Here is a 20,390-nt window from a genome sequence, read left to right as displayed (position 1 = left end):
ACCCCATTACTTCTGAGCAAGAAAATACCCCATACGTGGATGTAAACTGCTCTGCGGGCGAACTACAATGCTCAGAAGAGAAGGAGCACCATTGGGATTTTGAAGAGAAAATTTGTCCTGAATTGAAGGCCACACGTGAACAATGAACCCCCCATCCCCACATGTGACCCCATTTTGGAAACTAGACCCCTCACGGAATGTAATAAGGGGTACAGTGAGCCCACAGGTGTCTGACAGATTTTTTGAACAGTGGTCCGTGAAAATGAAAAATGTAATTTGTGCAGCCCACTGTTACAAAGATCTGTCAAACGCCAGTGGGGTGTAAATACTCAGTGAACCCCTTATTAAATTCTGTGAGAAATTTTGGGGGTCATTTTCTCCTATTAACCCTTGTAAAAACGTAAAATTTGGGGGAAAAACTGCATTTTAGTGAAAATTTTTTTCTTCATTTACACCTCCAACTTTAACAAAAAGTCGTCAAACACCTGTGGTGTGAAGGCTAACTGGACCCCTTATTATGTGCCTTCAGGGGTGTAGTTTCCAAAATGGTATGCCATGTGGGGTTTTCTGCTGTTCTGGCACAATAGGGGCTTCCAAGAGTGACATCACCCCCCACCCCCCCCCACAAACCATTTCAGCAAAATTCCCTCTCCAAAATCCCGTTGTTGCTCATTCCCTTTTGAGCCCTCTACCACGCCCTCCGAACCCTTGACATACACACATGATGTATCTCCTTACTCGAGAGAAATTGGGTTACAAATTTTGCAGGGCTTTTTCTCCTATTACCACTTGTAAAAATGTAAAAACTGGGTCTACAAGAACATGCTAGTGTAAAAAATGAAGATTTTGAATTTTCTCCTTCACTTTGCTTTTATTCCTGTGAAACACCTAAAGGGTTAACACACTTACTGAATGTCATTCTGAATACTTTGAGGGGTGCAGTTTTTAGATTTCGGTCATTTGTGTGGTATTTCTAATAAGAAGGCCCTTCAAATCCACTTCAAAACTGAACTGGTCCCTGAGAAATTCTGATTATGAAAATTGTGAAAAATTGGAAAATTGTTTCTGAACTTTGAAGCCCTCTGATGTCTTCCAAAAGTAAAAACATGTCAACTTCATGATGCCAACAAAGTAGACATATTGTATATGTGAATCAATATATAATTTATTTGGAATATTCATTTTCCTTATTAGCAGAGAGCTTCAAAGTGAAAAAAAAGCAACATTTTCAATTTCTTCATCAAATTTTGGAATTTTTCACCAAGAAATAATGCAAGTACCGACAATTTTATCACTAACAAAGTAGAATATGTCACGAAAAAACTCTCTCAGATTTAGAATGAAAGGAAAAAGCATCCCAGAGTTATAAATGCTTACAGTGAAAGTGGTCAGATGTGCAAAAAAATGGCCGGGCCCTACAGTGAAAATTGGCTGGGTCCTTAAGGGGTTAAATGATCACTGTCCGATACAAAAAATGTTGATATGTTATAAAGCTTGCAAAAGCATGCTTGGACACATACTAGTCCTGCTGTGTCCATGTGTCATCACCTATGTCATGGACCAACTTCCTTGATTGACAGCTGAGAGCGCAGGGCTCACAGCTGGAGGAATTATCCTCCCACTGTCAGCTTGTGTCCCACTACTGTCAGTGAGGACAAGCTGGGAGTTGTAGTTTTGCTAATGCTAGGGGAGATGTGAGCAGACAGCATACTGAGGGAGGGGGCGGAGACCTGCACAGTGAGGCCACACCCCCTCCCTTTGAGAGGAATTCAGACTAGTGAGCTAAATTAAAAGTGTAATAAAATAAATAAAGGTGCTAGACATAAAAATTTGATTTACATGGTCAGTATGAGGTACTGAGTGATACTAAAAAAAGTTTTTGTTGGATCTGATGGGTACGGGTCTTTGGAATGAGGAGAGAACATAGGTGAGAATTTATCAAGCGGTTTAGAAGCCATTTTGTTTCTACATTTTTTCGCAGGCATTTCTTGGGTAGAAGTTTGAGACATTTAGTTTTGAGCAAAACTGAAAGTATTGTAGCTCAGAACACTTATTTTTGAGGTTTCAAGTGGTCAGGGATTTACTATGTGCACCTTGTTATTTTGGGGGAATGTTGCTAGCGCAAGGAGGTCTATAAGGGCATAAAGGCACACCTGGGCAGATCACACTTTAATAAAATAATGGAACAGAGCCATAAAGGTCTTCACTTTGAGTGAAGGTTTATTTTGCACCACAGTTATCAAATGCTGTGAGGAATGGCACCAAACCACCACCGAAAAGAAGGGGGGGGGCAGGACGAATTGTGTAACTGTGTGTGTAACTGTGTGTGTATATATATATATATATATATATATATATATATATATATATTTGAGTAGCCGTATTAGTCCAGTGATGCAGATGCAAATCATAAAATGTTGCAGAATCTTGTAATACCTTCTTTATTGGACTAACAGCATTTTGTAGAGACAAGCTTTCTGGATTCCTCCCTTTATCAAGTCCAAAGCAAATCTAAGCTCACAAGCAGAAGACACAGGTTACATCTCACAAATACAAATACTATGGTCTTAACCCCTGCATATTTGTGAGATGTAACCTGTGTCTTCTGCATGTGAGCTTAGATTTGCTTTGGACTTGATAAAGGGAGGAATCCAGAAAGCTTGTCTCTACAAAATGCTGTTAGTCCACTAAAGAAGGTATTACAAGATACTGCATCATTTTATGATTTGCATCTACATTTTATTTTTTGCCGCCATAGTGACTAGAGACAGCCGACTTTGAGACTTTACCGATCTGTAAGTGCGATATTAGGGTGGCTTTTCTAATAGAAAGTTGGGGAGGACACAGCTTACACTGCAGGCCAGAAATATGAACTATAGCAGTGTTTCCCCCTTCCCATATAAAGGCGCACGGCTTCCTATAGTAAGAAATAGCAAAGCGCTTAGTAAACACCCTGGCTATCTGTTATACCGGCTACGTACTAAGTCTACCACGTTGTGCATCAAGCAATAAGGTAAAGCATATAAAATCCTAAAACAGGGCTCCCCACCGGTTAGAAACCCCTCACTTACTTAGGCATGATGTTGATGGCGGAATCGTCACCTTTGTCTCAAGCGGAAACGACGCGAAATTAACCCGCCAGTCTTGTAGTCGACCGGAAGTTACGTCAAAGGTGGCGTTAAAACCAAAACCTCCATCTTCGTTCAGGGATACGCCATCTTTAATGATTTCCTGTTCCCGGATGCGTTTATGATTATTTCTCCACAGGACTGACTTCAGAAGCGCTCGGTAGTATAGTTATAAGGAAGACGGACCCATATAGAGGAGCATTTCGCAGCCCCCCCTGTGGGAGGAGCTGATTACGACGTGTCGCCGTTCGCATGTCTGGTGACGTCATGACGTGTGGCGCTCAGGAAGCGGGGAGGCCCCGAGCGGCCAGCTGTGGAGTCGGAGACCGGGTCCTTGAATAACGGGCCCGGGTACCGTGACATTTGGATTTGAATAATCTGAGCTCACTAGGGAGGCTTTCGGTCAAAGGTCACAGGCGAGGTCAAAGGTCATAGACAGTCGTCTTGGAGGGCAAGCGTTGTGGGCTCTAGAGTGGCAGAGAACAGACAAACAGTCCGGGTGGGTGAGCTCTCGGCACTAGGTGGAGCAGAGACCGTCAGTGGGGCACATAGTGTCCGCCTCAGCGGTAGTCGTGGAGCTGGTGAATGTCCCTGAGCCCTCACCGTCAGAAGGGGACATTAGGGCAAGGGTCGTCGCCGGTGTTTACAGTGTGACGAGGGAGGGGCACGGCCCGGACACTGCCATGGAGGGAATGGACGTTGATCTTGACCAAGAGCTGATGCAGAAGTTCAGTTGTTTGGGAACCACAGATAAAGATGTCCTCATCTCTGAGTTCCAGCGGCTCCTCGGCTTCCAGCTTAATCCTGCGGGCTGTGCGTTCTTCCTGGACATGACCAACTGGTAAGTGACGGGCGGAGGAGGGCGAGAGGCTTCAGGTGATGGATGGCACGCCCGCTTTTTAGTGTTCCTGTAAGATCAGATATGTTTGAGTAAATGGAGCTCGCCAGCGTGGTTGCTCCGTGTGTGTGATATATATAAATCAGAAAAAAGCTAGCCTCTACAAAGTACTCTACAGGATTCTGCAACATTCTATAATTTGAACAAATGTTTGTGACACTAGTGGAGGGCGAGGACATGAATGCTTGTGACTATTGCCTGATCATGCGATGTCATGTTGCATCTTGGCTCCTAGATCAGGGGTCTCAAACTCGCGCCCCACGGGCCATTTGCGCCCGTGGAACTAAATTTTGTGGACCACAGCGCTGGATGGAGCTCCAGCTACAGGCCGCTATGTTAAAATAGGCCCAGAGGTCCGCATAGGTGGCCTGCTGCATAGGCCGACAGGCGCTTGCACTGCATTTGCCGTTGCGGTCACAGAACACTGGTGGTGACTGCGGTTGCGAGTGGTGTAAATAGTAGTAGTGGTGTTGCTTGTAGTTGTGTGACCACTGCCGCACATCGGACGTACTACTTGTATGCTTGTACGTCGGTGGGCGGAGTCTAGCTGAGGACTGCCGACAGCCGCAGTGGAGCCACAGGAGCCTGCTCGGTACATTAATGGCACAGTGGTTGTTTTAGGGTGGATGGAGTATGGGGAACAGTAATATAGAGAAGGGGGTGAGGGAGTGCAGGAATAAGGCACAGTGATGGGCTGTGAGAGCAGCGCAAGATTGAGGAACTGTAAAGGCGGGTAAGGGGGGGATGCAGATATGAGGCACATTTATGAAGGAGGTGCAGGCAGGAGGCACAGTAATGGAGGGGAAGAGGGGGTGCAGGCATGAGGAACAGTATTGGATTGGAAGAGGGGGTGCAGGCATGAGGAACAGTATTGGGTTGGAAGAGGGGGTGCAGGCACAAGGAACAGTATTGGAGGGGAAGAGGGGGTGCAGGCATGAGGAACAGTATTGGATTGGAAGAGGGGGTGCAGGCATGAGGAACAGTATTGGATTGGAAGAGGGGGTGCAGGCATGAGGAACAGTATTGGGTTGGAAGAGGGGGTGCAGGCATGAGGAACAGTATTGGAGGGGAAGAGGGGGCGCAGGCATGAGGAACAGTATTGGAGGGGAAGAGGGGGCGCAGGCATGAGGAACAGTATTGGATTGGTAGAGGGGGTGCAGGCATGAGGAACAGTATTGGATTGGTAGAGGGGGTGCAGGCATGAGGAACAGTATTGGATTGGTAGAGGGGGTGCAGGCATGAGGAACAGTATTGGATTGGAAGAGGGGGTGCAGGCATGAGGAACAGTATTGGATTGGAAGAGGGGGTGCAGGCATGAGGAACAGTATTGGATTGGAAGAGGGGGTGCAGGCATGAGGAACAGTATTGGATTGGAAGAGGGGGTGCAGGCATGAGGAACAGTATTGGATTGGTAGAGGGGGTGCAGGCATGAGGAACAGTATTGGATTGGAAGAGGGGGTGCAGGCATGAGGAACAGTAATGGAGGGGAAGAGGGGGTGCAGGCATGAGGAACAGTAATGGAGGGGAAGAGGGGGTGCAGGCATGAGGAACAGTAATGGAGGGGAAGAGGGGGTGCAGGCATGAGGAACAGTATTGGAGGGGAAGAGGGGGTGCAGGCATGAGGAACAGTATTGGATTGGAAGAGGGGGTGCAGGCATGAGGAACAGTATTGGATTGGAAGAGGGGGTGCAGGCATGAGGAACAGTATTGGATTGGAAGAGGGGGTGCAGGCATGAGGAACAGTATTGGATTGGAAGAGGGGGTGCAGGCATGAGGAACAGTATTGGATTGGAAGAGGGGGTGCAGGCATGAGGAACAGTATTGGATTGGAAGAGGGGGTGCAGGCATGAGGAACAGTATTGGATTGGAAGAGGGGGTGCAGGCATGAGGAACAGTAATAGAGGGAAAGGTGGGTGAAGGTGTGAAACATTGTAATGTGTATAAATTCAGAGGGAGCAGTGTGTGACAGTGTTGTATTCATAGGATGCAGTGTGAGGTATTATTATATTTATAGGACACGGTGTGTGGCAGGGTTAAATTCAGAGCATGATGAGGGCATTTTATGTGAGGGGCGCATGCAACCCAGTGGCCCCCAGATAATTTGAGTTTGAGACCCCTGTTCTAGGTTCATGAAAGTATACTGTGGTAATATAGGGATGGACATGGTCAGCAACAATATTCAGGCAGGCTGTCTCATGTTTAATCCCTTAACTGCATTGGACATGTATGACCTGGTATTTTAACGCCCCAGGATGTAAATTTACGTTTTGTACATGAAGGGAGTTGCACTTCCTCATGCACGACGGGACCCAGCTGCTATCAGCAGCTTGGGATTCACCAGTAATGGTTGTCATCAGTGATCACGCTCATATCCGCCATTAACCTCTCCCATGCAGTGATCGATACTTAAGGGTGCACGATTTGGGGAAAGTGTGTGATTGCGGCTAAATATTGGGATTAGGAGAAATCCTCAACCCCCCCCCCACCCCCCTAATTTCATGTCCATTTGCCTCCATTTCATGCCCAATCCCCTATTTCATATAGCTATTCCACTTTTTTCATATGAATTAAGACTCCTCAGACCAAAGTAATCCATCAAATCCGCCGTAATCCTCTGCATACACAGATCTAAAATGAGAAGAAGAAAAAACACAAAAAGCGGGTTAGGACACTTTTGGTGCTGTTCGCTGGGGAGAGCGCCCATAATGCAATGTCTTCCCAAACAGGGAGCCTCCAATGGGGGCAAGTTTAGCAACAGCTGTAGTCTCCCTGTCTGGGAAGACACTGCCAGAAGGGTCTGTTTACATTATACAAAGTGGACAATGTGAACAGTGCCTTACCAGCCTGGCTCCTGTCTGTAGCTCCGCCCCGTCATCACTAGGGTGCGGCGCTACACAGACCCAGCCGGGAGTGAATGGAGGTAAGGGGACTACTTCATCTTCTGTATACACTATATGCAGTTATCTATAGATAGCTGTATATATTGTATACCGCCCAAAGGGTTAACCTACACTGTACAGCAGTGTAAGTTAACTCTTTCCTTGCCGGGCTGGCATAGCGCACAGCTCAGCTAGGGGTTAAGTGAGTCAGCAATGTGTATACTGAATACACATTACAGGCTCACTGTAAGTTCTTACTGCTCAGCATCAGCTGTTCTCCCGGCTCTGTAGCCTTGGTCACAGCTGAGTCCCGGCATTCACATCAGGAGGATCGCATCGGGTGTCAGGAGTGACACTTGCTGTGATCTTTCCTTAACTGCAGGTACTACTACTCCCAACATGGAGCAGTATCTGCATTAATAGACAGATCGCAGCGATTGTCACTTCTAATACCCGCTGTGATGCTCCTGTATAATGTATAGATGCGGGCGGCCACTCTTCTATGTTCCCCTGCACTGACGTGTATATATATACACATATTCATATTTCCTGCAGAAAGCTGTGATTGGCTGGAACCATCTGGCCAATCACAGCTTTCTGAGGGAAATAGGGGATACATATATACACACGGCAGTGCAGGGGACCATAGAAGAGCGTCAGGCCGCATCTATACATTATACAGGAGGATCGCAACAGACCAAGGGCGATCTCTCAATTAGTACAGGTACTACTACTCCCATCATGGAACAGTGTGTTCCATGCTGGGAGTGTTAGTGCCACCTAGAGCTGCACGATATATCGCAAAAGCAATCGAATCGCGATTTTTGCTTTTTGTTCCTCCCGGGAAAACATGCGATTATGTGCTCTGGCTGGCTCCCGTGGCGGGGGCCGGCCAGAGCAGGTAAAAACTCATTTAAATACTAAAGTCAGTGTTTCCCAACCAGGGGGCCTCCAGTTGTTGCAAAACTACAACTCTTAGCATGCCCTGACTGGCAATGGCTGTCCGGGCATGCTGGGAGTAGTAGTTTCGCAACAGCTGGAGGCACCCTGCCAGAAAAACACTGAGCTAAGGGCACAGGGAGAAAAAAAACCAAAAAAACTTTTGCTCACCTAGTCCCGGTCCCTGCAGATTCGGCTCTGTGCGCTCCAGAGTTTCCTCTCTTCTTAGTAGAGTAGGACCTTTCCCTTTTCAGCCAATCACTGGCTGCAGTGGTGTCACCAATGGGGGGATTTCATCATTTTTTTTTATTATATTGCATTTTAAATCGCAATATTTAGTGCCACAACAATAGCAATCACACATTTTCCCCTTATTGTGCAGTCCTACTACTACCTAAAAAATTTAAAAAAAAAGTCAAACACGCACACTACATTTTTATTATTGTCTGCTAAATTTTTAGGAGCCCGCCCGCCCACATAAATTGATCCCTGTTTAAAAACGAATAAAAAATGTTGTTATGAAAAAAGATACATTTTGTTAAATACTATTTTTTATATCACTACTGTATCTTTATTTATTTTTAATGGTACCCTATGAAATTTGATTAAAAAAAGGTATCTCCATCACATTTTTGGATCACTAAAGCAAAAATAAAAACCGCTGCAAAAACGCCAGTTAAAACCAACATGGTGTTTTTCTTGGTGTTTTTGCTCCCCCATAGACTTCTATGGGAGAAAAACGCCACGATTTCTGTGCAAAAAAACTTCCAAACTAGATTTTGTCGGGCGTTTTGGAAAATCAGCATCTGAGCCCAAAATAGCTGAAAAACGGAAGGAACAAAAGGATTAAAAAAAATAGCCAAACTGAAAAACGCCAAGTGGATCTGGCATTTTGCAGTTTACTATTGACTTGCAGCAAACATCTGGTCATGGCGTTTTTTTTCGCTGAATAAAACGCCGTGCGGGAAAATTTGGTGTTTTTGCAAAATAATCCTCAGTGGAATTCCAGCCTAAGGCTAAGTTTCCACTTTTTTTTTTTTTTTTTTCTGGCAGTTTTTGAGCCAAAGTCAGAAGTGTATTCAAAAAGAATAGTACATATAAAGGAAGGACTTGCACTTCTCCTCCCTTATGGATCCACTTATGACTTTGGCTCAAAAACTGCAGTGGAAGTATTCCAAAAATTGCCAGAAAAAACACCAAGTGGAAACTTAGCCTAAGGTAAGCACAGCCTAAATTTTCAGTTTCAGCCCAAAATTTTTCTTTCGGTGCATCCCTATTATTTTTTTATTTTTATTATGCAAAAAATGTGTGGGGTTCCCCATATTTTCATTCTCAGCCAGATACCAACCAAGCAGCAACAGCCTAACGTTACCAGGGTGGGCTAGGACCATTGTTACTTGCCCTCCCCAGCCTGTTACCGCCTAGGCCCAGGAGCACCATTATTGATGCTCTGGGCCTGTTGGTACTGGCTCTGCCCTGCACCCCTGTGGTGGTGGGTATTGGGATGGTAATTGGGTGTTAGCGCTAGATGTTCTTGTGGCTAATGCCAAGCCAAGGCAGTTTATAAAACTTTAATAAAAAAAAAAAAAAACACTCCCCCACAAGCCCTCGTTTAATGCGAGTCATTGTAGTCCTCTGTATACACTGATCTGAAATAAGAAAAAAATGTAGTGGTAAAAAATGTAATAAACACATATATCGCACATTTTCTTTTTACAGATTAGACTTGAGGTAGGGTTACAAATTGGTGTTCTGAAATTATATATTGGTTTTTGCTTATGTGTGCTAAGAAAAATGGTATTCAGAGGTGATTTATTGTTTTTTACTCATTTGAGCAAAATTTATCAACCCCCTGTGATAGTATAATAAATGTCACACATAAGCAAAACAAAGCAAAAAAATGACTACAGATAAATGTCATATAATCACATTAGCGCACCACACCACCTTCACAGGCTGAGCTGTTCTGCTCGACACACTACCTGTGAAGGTGGTGTGGTGAGCTAATTTGCATATTTTTTTTACCCAGGAGCCCTCTGAGTGCTATATGGCCTACTTAACCTCTCCAGGACGCAGGGAGAATCCATAAGTCTTTAAGGACGCAGGGTGTATGGATACGCCCGTGGGAATTCCGGTCCCCGCCGCTAGCCGGTTGGGGACCGGATCGGTATGCCTGCTGAAATCATTCAGCAGGCACCCCAGCACATCGCCCAGGGGGGTCCTGAGACCCTCCCATGTCGGCGATCGGAGAAAATCTCATATCAATTCAGACATGCGATTTTCTCCAATTCCGGGCTGATCGGGTCTCTTGTGACCCGATCACCCGGAATATAGTGCTGATCGGAATTGTCGGCGACAGCCCCGATCAGCCTAAGGGATAGGAGTGAGGTCGCAGAGCTGCGATCTCCTCCTATCCCCTGCCATTAGTCAGAACGGAGTACTGACCAATGGCAGCGCAGGACAGGGGTTGCCATGGCAAACCCCCGTTCTGCTCACCCCTGGATGTCGAGGGGATCGTGGGAAGAAGATGGAGGCCGTACCTGCAGGAGAAGATGCCTGGGGACCCGGGATCTTCGCTGGAGACTGCTGGATACTGGATCAGGTAGGGAATCGATGGTGGTGGGGGGGGGGGGGAATTGAAAGTGAAAGTAAAACGATCTTTACTGTGGCAACCACTAGGAAGGCCAAACTGCAACTCCCAGCATGCCCATACAGCCAAACGCTGTCTGGGCATGCTGGGAGTTGTAGTTTTGCAACATTTGGAGGGTCACAGTTTGGAGACCACTGTTACAGTGGTGCCCAAACGGTAGCCCTCCAGATGTTGCCAAACATCAAACAACTGGTCTGCCCAGGCATGCTGGGAGTTGTAGTTCTGTAACATCTGTCCCTTTCAGATTTAGCAATTATCATGAATTTTTTGAAAATTGCGGCTCTAATTTGAAGCCCTATAATTTTTTCAAAAAGCAAAAATATGTCCATTTTATGATGCCAGCATAAAGTGGACCTATTGTATTTGTGAAGAAAAATAAAATTTATTGTGAATATCCATTTTCCCTACAAGCAGAGAGCTTCAAAGTTAGAAAAATAAAATTTTTTCGAAATTTTCATGAAATTTTGGGATTTTTCACCGAAAAAGGATGCAAGTAACGCCGAAAATTTATCACCAAAATAAAGTCAAAAGCAGCTCCTAGTGCCTGGGATGTGCAAATAAAACTTAGCTTTTATTTATCAAGTTAATAAAAAATATAGTAGTGTTAAAGTGATGTATATATGTATAATCGATCACTAGTATCTATGGTCTACAATGGCCTGCAGGGCCAAGCCAGCCCAGTGTGACCAATCGCCCTAGGTGAATTTTATCACACCATTGGGTGACCATAGTAACTAAGCACAACGTGTTTCTACCTGCTGATACTGAGCAGGTGTTATAAGGAGGTCTATATAGTGACCAAAATTACAAATAGCTAGAGGACTGTAACATCCATTCTAGCCCATCAAGTATATCAGCTAAAAGAAGACGTGACTTTACAACAAGACCACCATCATAATAGATATTGACACACTGTGTAGTGACCTGGGTGCCTGTAAAGAGAAAGTATTCTATCCCTACGGTGTATGCTCTTTCAGAGCTTGACAAGCTTGATGACCTGTAGGGAGAAAAAGGCTTTCCCTAATGGTCACATATGGTGTACAGTTGCGGTCTGTGGCAATCTGCCGCCGTGTTCCTCCACCTGCAAGAAAATGAGGAAACCGATGTTGAACACAGTACCTGTGGAGGAAAAAGCCAGTACTGTACTAGACAGACTGCATATAACTCACGGTTTGTTGTTAGGCAGAGTGCCTAGACGCGTCCCCGTTCTCCGCTGGGTGCTGGAAGTGTCCGGACTCTCTCACCTAGTGCGGTGAGAAGTGGCGTCTGTCGTCACTTCCGCCAGCAGGGCTGCTTTATTCAGCACGGCGCGCACCGCCCCCTGTGACGCAAACAGATGGGCGTGCATGACTTTTGTAAACAAGTACATGCCGCGCTGACAGCAATAAAAGCAGATGCAGGTGAGTGACAGTTAAAGTAAGGCTGGGTTCACACTACGTTTTCCCCCATACGGGAGCGCATACGGCAGGGGGAGCTAAAACCTCGCGCTCCCGTATGCCTTCGTATGCGCTCCCGTATGTCATTCATTTCAATGAGCCGGCCGGAGTGAAACGTTCGGTCCGGTAGGCTTATTTTTGCGCCGTATGCGCTTTTACAACCGGACCTAAAACTGTGGTCAACCACGGTTTGAGGTCCGGTCGTAAAAGCGCATACGGCGCAAAAATGAGCTGACCGGACCGAACGTTTCACTCCGGCCGGCTCATTGAAATGTATGCGCTTCCGTATGGGAGAAAAGGTAGTGTGAACCCAGCCTAACTTGTAATGTTTGTAAGTCCAAGAAAGCGGATCCCAGCATTAGATAATCACTATACTAGATCCAGTGTGCTGCATACTAGGGACGCTGCAGATTTACAGCAAATTATCAATAGGATTAGAATGATTAGGAAGGACACTAGTTATGAATGTGTAAATGAATTTATTGATGGAGGATATAATGACTATCAAGATAAATGTGATATTCAGATTTTGTAACTCGTTATGGAGTTAAGGATCATCCAAATCACGCACCGATATTATAGTAAACAATTGTTCTTATTGTTGCGACATGGGGGGATGGAGAGGCCCTAAAGAGGGGGGAGTTGAGTGGTAGGTAACAGGGCCCTAGGGAACCTGTACTTTACCTATTATACCCTACACTGCTGACCTAAACCTAGGCGGGGGGGGGGGGGGGGCGCCTTAAAAAGGGCGGTCCCGCACAGGAACCTCCTAATAATTGTCTAGTATACCTATTTCAAGGAATGAGGTGAGTAGATAACTCCTAACCGACCACCTAAGGTCGTCCCTCACTGCCTAGTGGTCACCTCAGGTAGGAACCCATGTTGCTTTACAAAAAACATGCAAAGTGAAGTTGTTCATTTAACCCCTTTAGCGAGATGGAATTAAGATTGTAAATCCATCTGCACTCTTTTTATTAAAGCAATCTATCTAACTTGCCTTTCCTTTCTGAGGGGATTATTCTCTCTATGCCCACAAATTTAATATCACTCATTGCTCCTCTGTGTACTGTGTTAACATGGAACGCTAATGGTGTATCCCGTATATGCCCAGGGGTGTGGAAATTTTATACAAAACTACTTTTCCACTCCACGGGACTAAAATGGAGCAAAATCTACTTGTCCCTCATGACGATCCACTTGTCCAGGCCAATTTTCGCTTTTACGCTCTAATTTTTTCCTCCTTGCCCTATAATAGCCATAACTACCTACTATAATGATACCTTTTAATTTTTCAATAACATATTCTCTGAACCAAAAAAAAAATAATAAAAAAATAAATAAATATATATATGCAGATAAAGTCAGGCTGCTCACCACTCTCGCGTTTGCTGCACTATCTCGTGCTACGGACATCGGTACCGCTCCCGGCTTAGTAGAAATCACACAGGAAAAAACGTCCGGCACTCGGGAAGATGCAGGTAAAACTTGTCAATGGCTTTATTCACACGCTTAAGGCAGGACACAATCTGACGCGTTTCGCACACTCAGGTGCTTAGTCGTAGATCGTAGATATATATATATATATAATATATATATATATATATATATATATATATATATATATATATATATATATATATTATATATATATATATATATATATATATATTTATTTATTAACCCCTTAAGGACCAAGGGCGTACAGGTACGCCCTTGGTCCTGCTCTCCTGATATAATGCGGGGTTACACAGTAACCCCGCATCATATCACGGTGGGCCCGGCGTCATAGTGAAGCCAGGACCCGCCTCTATTAACCCTTTAGCCGCGCGCTCAGAGCTGAGCCGCGCAGCTAAAAGTGAAAGTGAAAGTTGCCGGCTAGCTCAGTCGGGCTGTTTGGGATAGCCGCGGCTAATCGCGGCATCCCGAACAGCTGACAGGACAGCGGGAGGGCCCCTACCTGCCTCCTCGCTGTCCGATCGCCGAATGACTGCTCAGTGCCTGAGATCCAGGCCTGAGCAGTCATGCGGCAGAATCGTTGATCACTGGTTTCTTATGAGAAACCAGTGATCAATGATAAAGATCAGTGTGTGCAGTGTTATAGGTCCCTATGGGAGCTATAACACTGCAAAAAAAAAGTGAAAAAAAAAAAAAGTGAATAAAGATCATTTAACTCCTCCCCTATTAAAAGTTTGAATCACCCCCCTTTTTCAATATTAAAAACAGTGTAAATAAAAATAAACATATATGGTATCACCGCGTGCGGAAATGTCGGAATTATAAAAATATATCATTATTTAAACCGCTCGGTCAATGGCGTGCGCGCAAAAAAATTCCAAATTCCAAAATAGATCAATAAGTCCTATCAATGCAAAAATGGTACCGTTAAAAACTTCAGATCATGGCGCAAAAAATGAGCCCTCATACCGCCCCATACACGGAAAAATAAAAAAGTTATAGGGGTCAGAAGATGACAATTTTAAACGTATTAATTTTCCTGCATGTAGTTATGATTTTTTCCCAGAAGTCCGACAAAATCAAACCTATATAAGTAGGGTATCATTTTAATCGTATGGACCTACAGAATAAACATAAGGTGTCATTTTTACCGAAAAATGTACTACGTAGAAACGGAAGCCCCCAAAAGTTACAAAACTGCGTGTTTTTTTCAATTTTGTCGCACAATGATTTTTTTTCCGCTTCACCGTAGATTTTTGGGCAAAATGACTGACGTCATTACAAAGTACAATTGGTGGCGCAAAAAATAAGCCATCATATGGATTTTTAGGTGCAAAATTGAAAGAGTTATGATTTTTTAAAGGCAAGGAGCAAAAAACGAAAATGCAAAAACGGAAAAAAACCCCGATCCTTAAGGGGTTAAGGGAAGTGAAATTGAAATAGTAAAAGATAATTTTGCAGATTTGGTGGTTTTCTTTTCTGCGCCATTTACCTTGTGGTTGAGGTAACATGTTAGTTTTATACTTTAGGCCGCCTGATTACAGCAATATCAGATTTGTATCGCTTACGTCATGTTTTACTAATTCTGAACTTTTTCTAATTTTTTAATTGCCATTTTTTTTAACCCCTGTAGCTTTATTTTTTTTCTGCATACCAGGCTGTATGAGGACTAATTTTTTGCATCGTAATCTGTTTTTTGTATCGGTACCATTTTGGTATTGATCTGACTTTTTAATCGCTTTTTAACTTTTTTTTTCTGGGATATTATAAAAATTGCAAATCTGTGGTTCGGTACATTTACCGTACGGGATACTTAATGTTATATTTTAATAGGTTGTACAATTACGCACAAAGCGATACCAATTATGTTTATTTTTATTATGTTTACATGTTTTTATATAGGAAAAGGGGGTGATTTGAACTTTTAACATGGAAGGGGTTAATGCAGCGGTCCTCAAACTGTGGCCCTCCAGATGTTGCAAAACTACAACTCCCAGCATGCCCGGAATTGTAGTTTTGTAACATCTGGAGGGCCACAGTTTGAAGACCACTGGGTTAATGTGTGTCTTTCAAACTTTTATTAAAACTTTAATTTATTATTATTATTATTATTATTATTTTTTTACATTTTATTAGACTTATTTATGAGGAATCATTAGATTCCTCAGACAGAGGAATAGAGTTCTATTGAACTCTATTACTCTGTGTGCTCTGTGATCCATTGATAGAGCCTGGTCCAGCCAGGCTCCGTCAATGACAGAGCCGGGACAGGAGGAAGCAGAGGTAAGTCCTCCGGCTACCTCTATAGTGGATCGCCCCCCTGCGATCGCGCTGCGGGGGGCGATCCACCCCACCAGGGAGCATTCACATGTCCCTTTAGATGCCGCTGTCAGCTTTGACAGCGGCGATCTAAAGGGTTAATAGCCAGCCGCAGCGATCGCCACATGCTGGCTATTAGCGGCGGCCCCCGGCTACTGAGAACAGCCGGGGGCTGCAGAGTATGGAGCGGGCAGGAATCCCGAGCCCGCTCCATACTCCCCTGTGAGCGCTGCATACAGTCTCCTCGTGCAGACATGCGGGGAGCGAAGGCAGAGGACGCAGGCCTGCACGGGGAGCAACAAGCTACACCCCCTCATCTCCCCCCCACACGTCTGCAGAGCAGGGGAGAGAAGACAATTACACAGCTTCTCCTCTCCCCTGCTCTGCTTCGGAGGACACAGGCTGCAGAGTATGGAGCGGGCAGGAGTCGGAAGCCTGCTCCATACAGACTGCAGATCGCCGCCGCACTTGTCAGGTCAGGCCCTGCTTGCCCGAAGCCGGGCTAAGGGCCGGACAAATTCACCTGCCCGGCGCCCAAAACTGCTAGTGTCGGGCGATAGGAATTCCACATCCCTGATGCCGTGTGTCACCTATATGCTCCAATATTCTTTTTTTCAATGGGCAGATAGTTTTGCCTACATACAGCATAGGACAGGTGCATAGTGCTACATAAATCAGACGCAGTTGAGCAATTAATGAACTGTTTGATCTTGTGGGAGGACGTGGGGACTAGTGCTGTCTTTAAGATATATTCACATGCGCGACAATGGCCGCACTGGAAGCAGCCTTGTGTTTTTTTTTTCGTCTATTCAACCATGTTTGACCCTGTGGGTTTAAGTTTTGTAGGTGACTGTGTACCAGTAAGTCGCCCAAACTTTTGCCTCTTCTATAGGTGATTTCTAGTTTCGTCCCTACTATTTGGTGCAGGTCGGGATCCATTCTCAAAATTTCCCAGTGGCGGTTGATGATGTCCCATATTGGTGTTGCCAATTTGTCATAAGTGGCAATAATTCTAGCTGGCTGTTTTGTGGTTGCTATAGATGGTTTAGGGGTTAAAAGTTCGGTGCGTGATCTGGCGGCTGCCTCTCTGTATGCCTGAGTAAGGATATATTGGGGGTAACCCCTTTCCCTATAACGTGCCGTCGTGTCTCGGGCCTCTGTCTTCTAGTCTGTTGTTCTTGAACAGTTCCTCCTGAGTCGTAAGAACTGCCCTTTCGGGATCCTCCTTTTTAGGGGGCCCGGGTGGCAGCTCTCCCACCTCAGGAGGCTGTTTGTTGATGGTTTTTTTCCGGTGTATAGTGCTCTGTAAGGTATAATCGGAGTCAATTATAATCTTAATGTCCAAAAAGGCCAGTTCTTTTGTTTGTGTTTCATGCGTAAAGAGCCCAAGATTGTTGTTATTGATTGTACCAGCCGGCTAAACTCTTCAGAAGTTCCATTCCATAACACGAACACATCATCTATGAATCTAAACCATATCACAGAAGTGTTCCTGCTCGTCATGGAATAGGATGGTCGCTTCCCACCAGCCCAGGGTGAGATTTGCGCATCTGGTGGCACACGGGCTCCCCATCGCGGTCCCCCTGAGCTGGTGATAGAAGCGACCTTAGAACAGAAAATAGTTTCTGGTTAGTGTGAAATGAAGTAATTGTATTACCAACTGGTTGTGCTCCTGGAACTGCGAACCTCGTGCATTTAGGAAATACTCCACAGCTCGTAAGCCTACTGTATGATGTATAGATGAGTACAAGGCCTCGACATCAATGCTTGCCAAGATAGTAGATTCACTCACTGTTATGCCCTCAATCCTTTTTAAGAGGTCCATAGTGTCTCTAAGGTGTGAGGGCAAACTGAAGACAAATTGTCTTAGTATTTTGTCTATATAGATCCCCACGTTCTGCGTTATACTCCCCACTCCAGATACAATAGGGCTGCCTTTTAATGGAACTAGGCCCTTATGGATTTTAGGGAGTGCGTAGAACGTGGGGATCGTAGGTGAGACAGGGGACAAAAATTCAAATTCTTTTTTTATCAGATTTTTTTGGGGTGCAGTATTGAGGATTACCGTTCGTTCTCTGCAATAAAGTGGAGTGGGGTCCGAGGGGAGAATCTCGTAGGTGTCTTTGTCATCTAACAATATCTTTACCATTCTTATGTATTTGTGTTTATCCATAAGGACAATGTTTCCGCCCTTATCCGACGCTTTAATGACCAGTTGGTCATTTCTCTGAAGTTCGGTCAGAGCGCGCCTTTCTGGGTATGACAAATTGTCCCTATGGCCCATTCTGGCAGAGACTCCCCTCAGATCCCTCAACACCAGTTCGAGGAACACGTCTGTACAAGAGGTATCAGAGATGGGAGGAAAGAGTTTACTTTTGGGTCTTAGGTTAGTAAAAGGACCTTCTCCCTCTGGATGATCATTTTCATCCAGAAGTCCAGTTAATTGCCTGGAAACCGCCAAATCCTCTTCGGATAGGCCATGATCCTGACAAGTGCGACGATCTTTAAGTTTAAAGAATTTGTGCCACTTTAGTTTGCGGACAAAAAGATTAAGGTCTTTAGTCCACTCAAAAGGATCATGTCCCACCGACTGGACAAAAGAAAGGCCTTTAAGCAATACCTTAGTTTTGGTTTCAGTCAGGGTAATACTGGATAAGTTAATCACTTGGGTTTGTGTTGAGGGTTTTAATGGCGATATTGGGGCCTGTGTGGAGGGGGTTCCCGAAGTTGGTAGGGGTCCCTCTGATTGTGTTCTAAAAAATGTTGTGAGGAGGATGGCTGTGTTGGACCACATGTTGGAGTCTGGTTATTATACGCTCCCCTAGAATCTCCCCTTCCCCTTCTATTTCTACCCGTGCCTCGTTTGGGTCTACGTGACTGGGTACTGGCCTCAGATTGATCTGTGTCAGAGGAAAAAATAAAGTAAAAATAAAGCAGAATATGTCACGAAAAAACAATCTCGGAATCAAAATATTCGGTAAAAGCGTTTTCGCGTTATTAATTCGTAAAGTGACGGTGGTCAGAATTGCGAAAAAGGGCTCAGTCCTTAAAGGAGTAGTCCAGTGGTGGCCCAGTGGTGAACAACTTATCCCCTATCCTAAGGATAGGGGATAAGTTTGAGATCGCGGGAGGTCCGACCGCTGGGGCCCCCTGCGATCTCCTGTACGGAGCCCCGACAGCCCGCGGGAAGGGGGCGTGTCGACCTCCGCACGAAGCGGCGGCCGACACGCCCCCTCAATACAACTCTATGGCAGAGCCGAAGCGCTGCCTTCGGCAATCTCCGGCTCTACCATAGAGATGTATTGAGGGGGCGCCCACTATCTGGCTGGAGAGCCTGGCCCCCGTACAAAGAGATCGCAGGGGGCCCCAGCGGTCGGACCCCCCGCGATCTCAAACTTATCCCCTATCCTTAGGATAGGGGATACGTTTTTCACCACTGGACTGCCCCTTTAAGGTGAAAAAGGGCTGCGTCCTTAAGGGGTTAAATCTCCGTCCTACACCACGAAAATAGTGACTATATAATATATATATATTCAAATCATAAAATGTTGTAGTATCTTGTAATACCTTCTTTATTGGACTAACAGCATTTTGTAGAAACAAGCTTTCGGGATTCCTCCCTTTATCAAGTCCAAAGCAAATTGCATCTGCATCACTGGACTAATACGGCTACTCGAATTTAATATAAATATATATATAATATCTCTATCTATCTCTCTCTCTCTCAACGTGTGTGTGTATGTACAAATGTGTGTATGTTCCAGCATCACGTCCAAACGGCTAAAGATATTAACATGAAACTTGGCACATATGTACTTATATGTCAACAACAAACATAGGATAGGTGATTTAACCCTTAGTCACCCCCATTTGCCAGGGGCGGGGTTTATGTTTAAAGTCCCATACAAGTCTAAGGGAAATATATGTTACTGCATAACTTCCAAACGGCTGGAGATATTTTGATAATACTTGGTCACATGTTACTTATATATCTACTTAAAATATAGGATCGTTAATTTAACCCTTAACTACCCCCATTTGTGAGGGTCAGGGTTTTTGTTTAGTCTCATGCAAATCAATGGGAAATGTATGTTCCCACATAACTTCAGTACGGCTGGAGTTATTTCAATACCTGGTACACAAATTACGGGATGGGATAGGGGGTTGGGTTATGACAACAATATATGAGGATGGGATATGAAGTCAAAAGCTTCCTCCTTTGTTTGTTTTCCTCCCCAACAAGGATTAGGAAGGAAAAACCGTGCAACGCCAGGTACTCAGCTAGTGTGTGTGTATGTATGTATGTATGTATGTATGTGTGTATGTATGTGTATATATATATATATATATATATATATATATATATATATATATATATCTCTCAATGTGTGTGTGTGTACCAGCATCATGTCCAAACGGCCTTTTGGCTAAGATCAAGTGTAGTATCTGTTCTTATCAGTTTCATGCCGGTGGCAGGTGTGCAGTTGGTGGGGATGGGTGCTGCATGGAGGTCGCAGGTGTACCAGGGCGTTCCGGGGCTGGTTCTGAGGAATCAACCCGACGGCTGCCCCGATATGACCTGCTTACTCTGGGTTTCGCCATGAGGCTGAGAGGGTCTAGAGCCGAAGGAACTTTAGTGCCTCGGGTAGTGGTGACCCCGAGGTGCCGAAACTCACTGGGTGTACT

The 20,390-nt window shown here is 44.9% G+C and overlaps 1 protein-coding gene across 5 annotated transcripts in view; it reads left to right on the top strand.

Moving 5' to 3' along the window:
• The first annotated feature begins 3,075 nt into the window (after window positions 1-3,075).
• ILRUN (inflammation and lipid regulator with UBA-like and NBR1-like domains) overlaps window positions 3,076-20,390 on the top strand; it is a 168,496-nt gene continuing 151,181 nt past the window's right edge. For all 5 annotated transcript variants that reach the window (XM_056557654.1, XM_056557655.1, XM_056557658.1 and 2 more), the window contains exon 1: window positions 3,076-3,969. In XM_056557654.1, the coding sequence (XP_056413629.1) occupies window positions 3,812-3,969 (158 nt within the window). In that variant the 5' untranslated portion in view covers window positions 3,076-3,811. The remainder of the gene's footprint in view (window positions 3,970-20,390) is intronic.

Source organism: Hyla sarda, chromosome 2, assembly GCF_029499605.1.
Source record: "Hyla sarda isolate aHylSar1 chromosome 2, aHylSar1.hap1, whole genome shotgun sequence".
In the NCBI taxonomy this organism is placed as follows: Eukaryota; Metazoa; Chordata; class Amphibia; order Anura; family Hylidae; genus Hyla; species Hyla sarda.
Note: the sequence above shows the minus strand (reverse complement) of the source record. Positions and strands in the feature narration are given on the sequence as shown.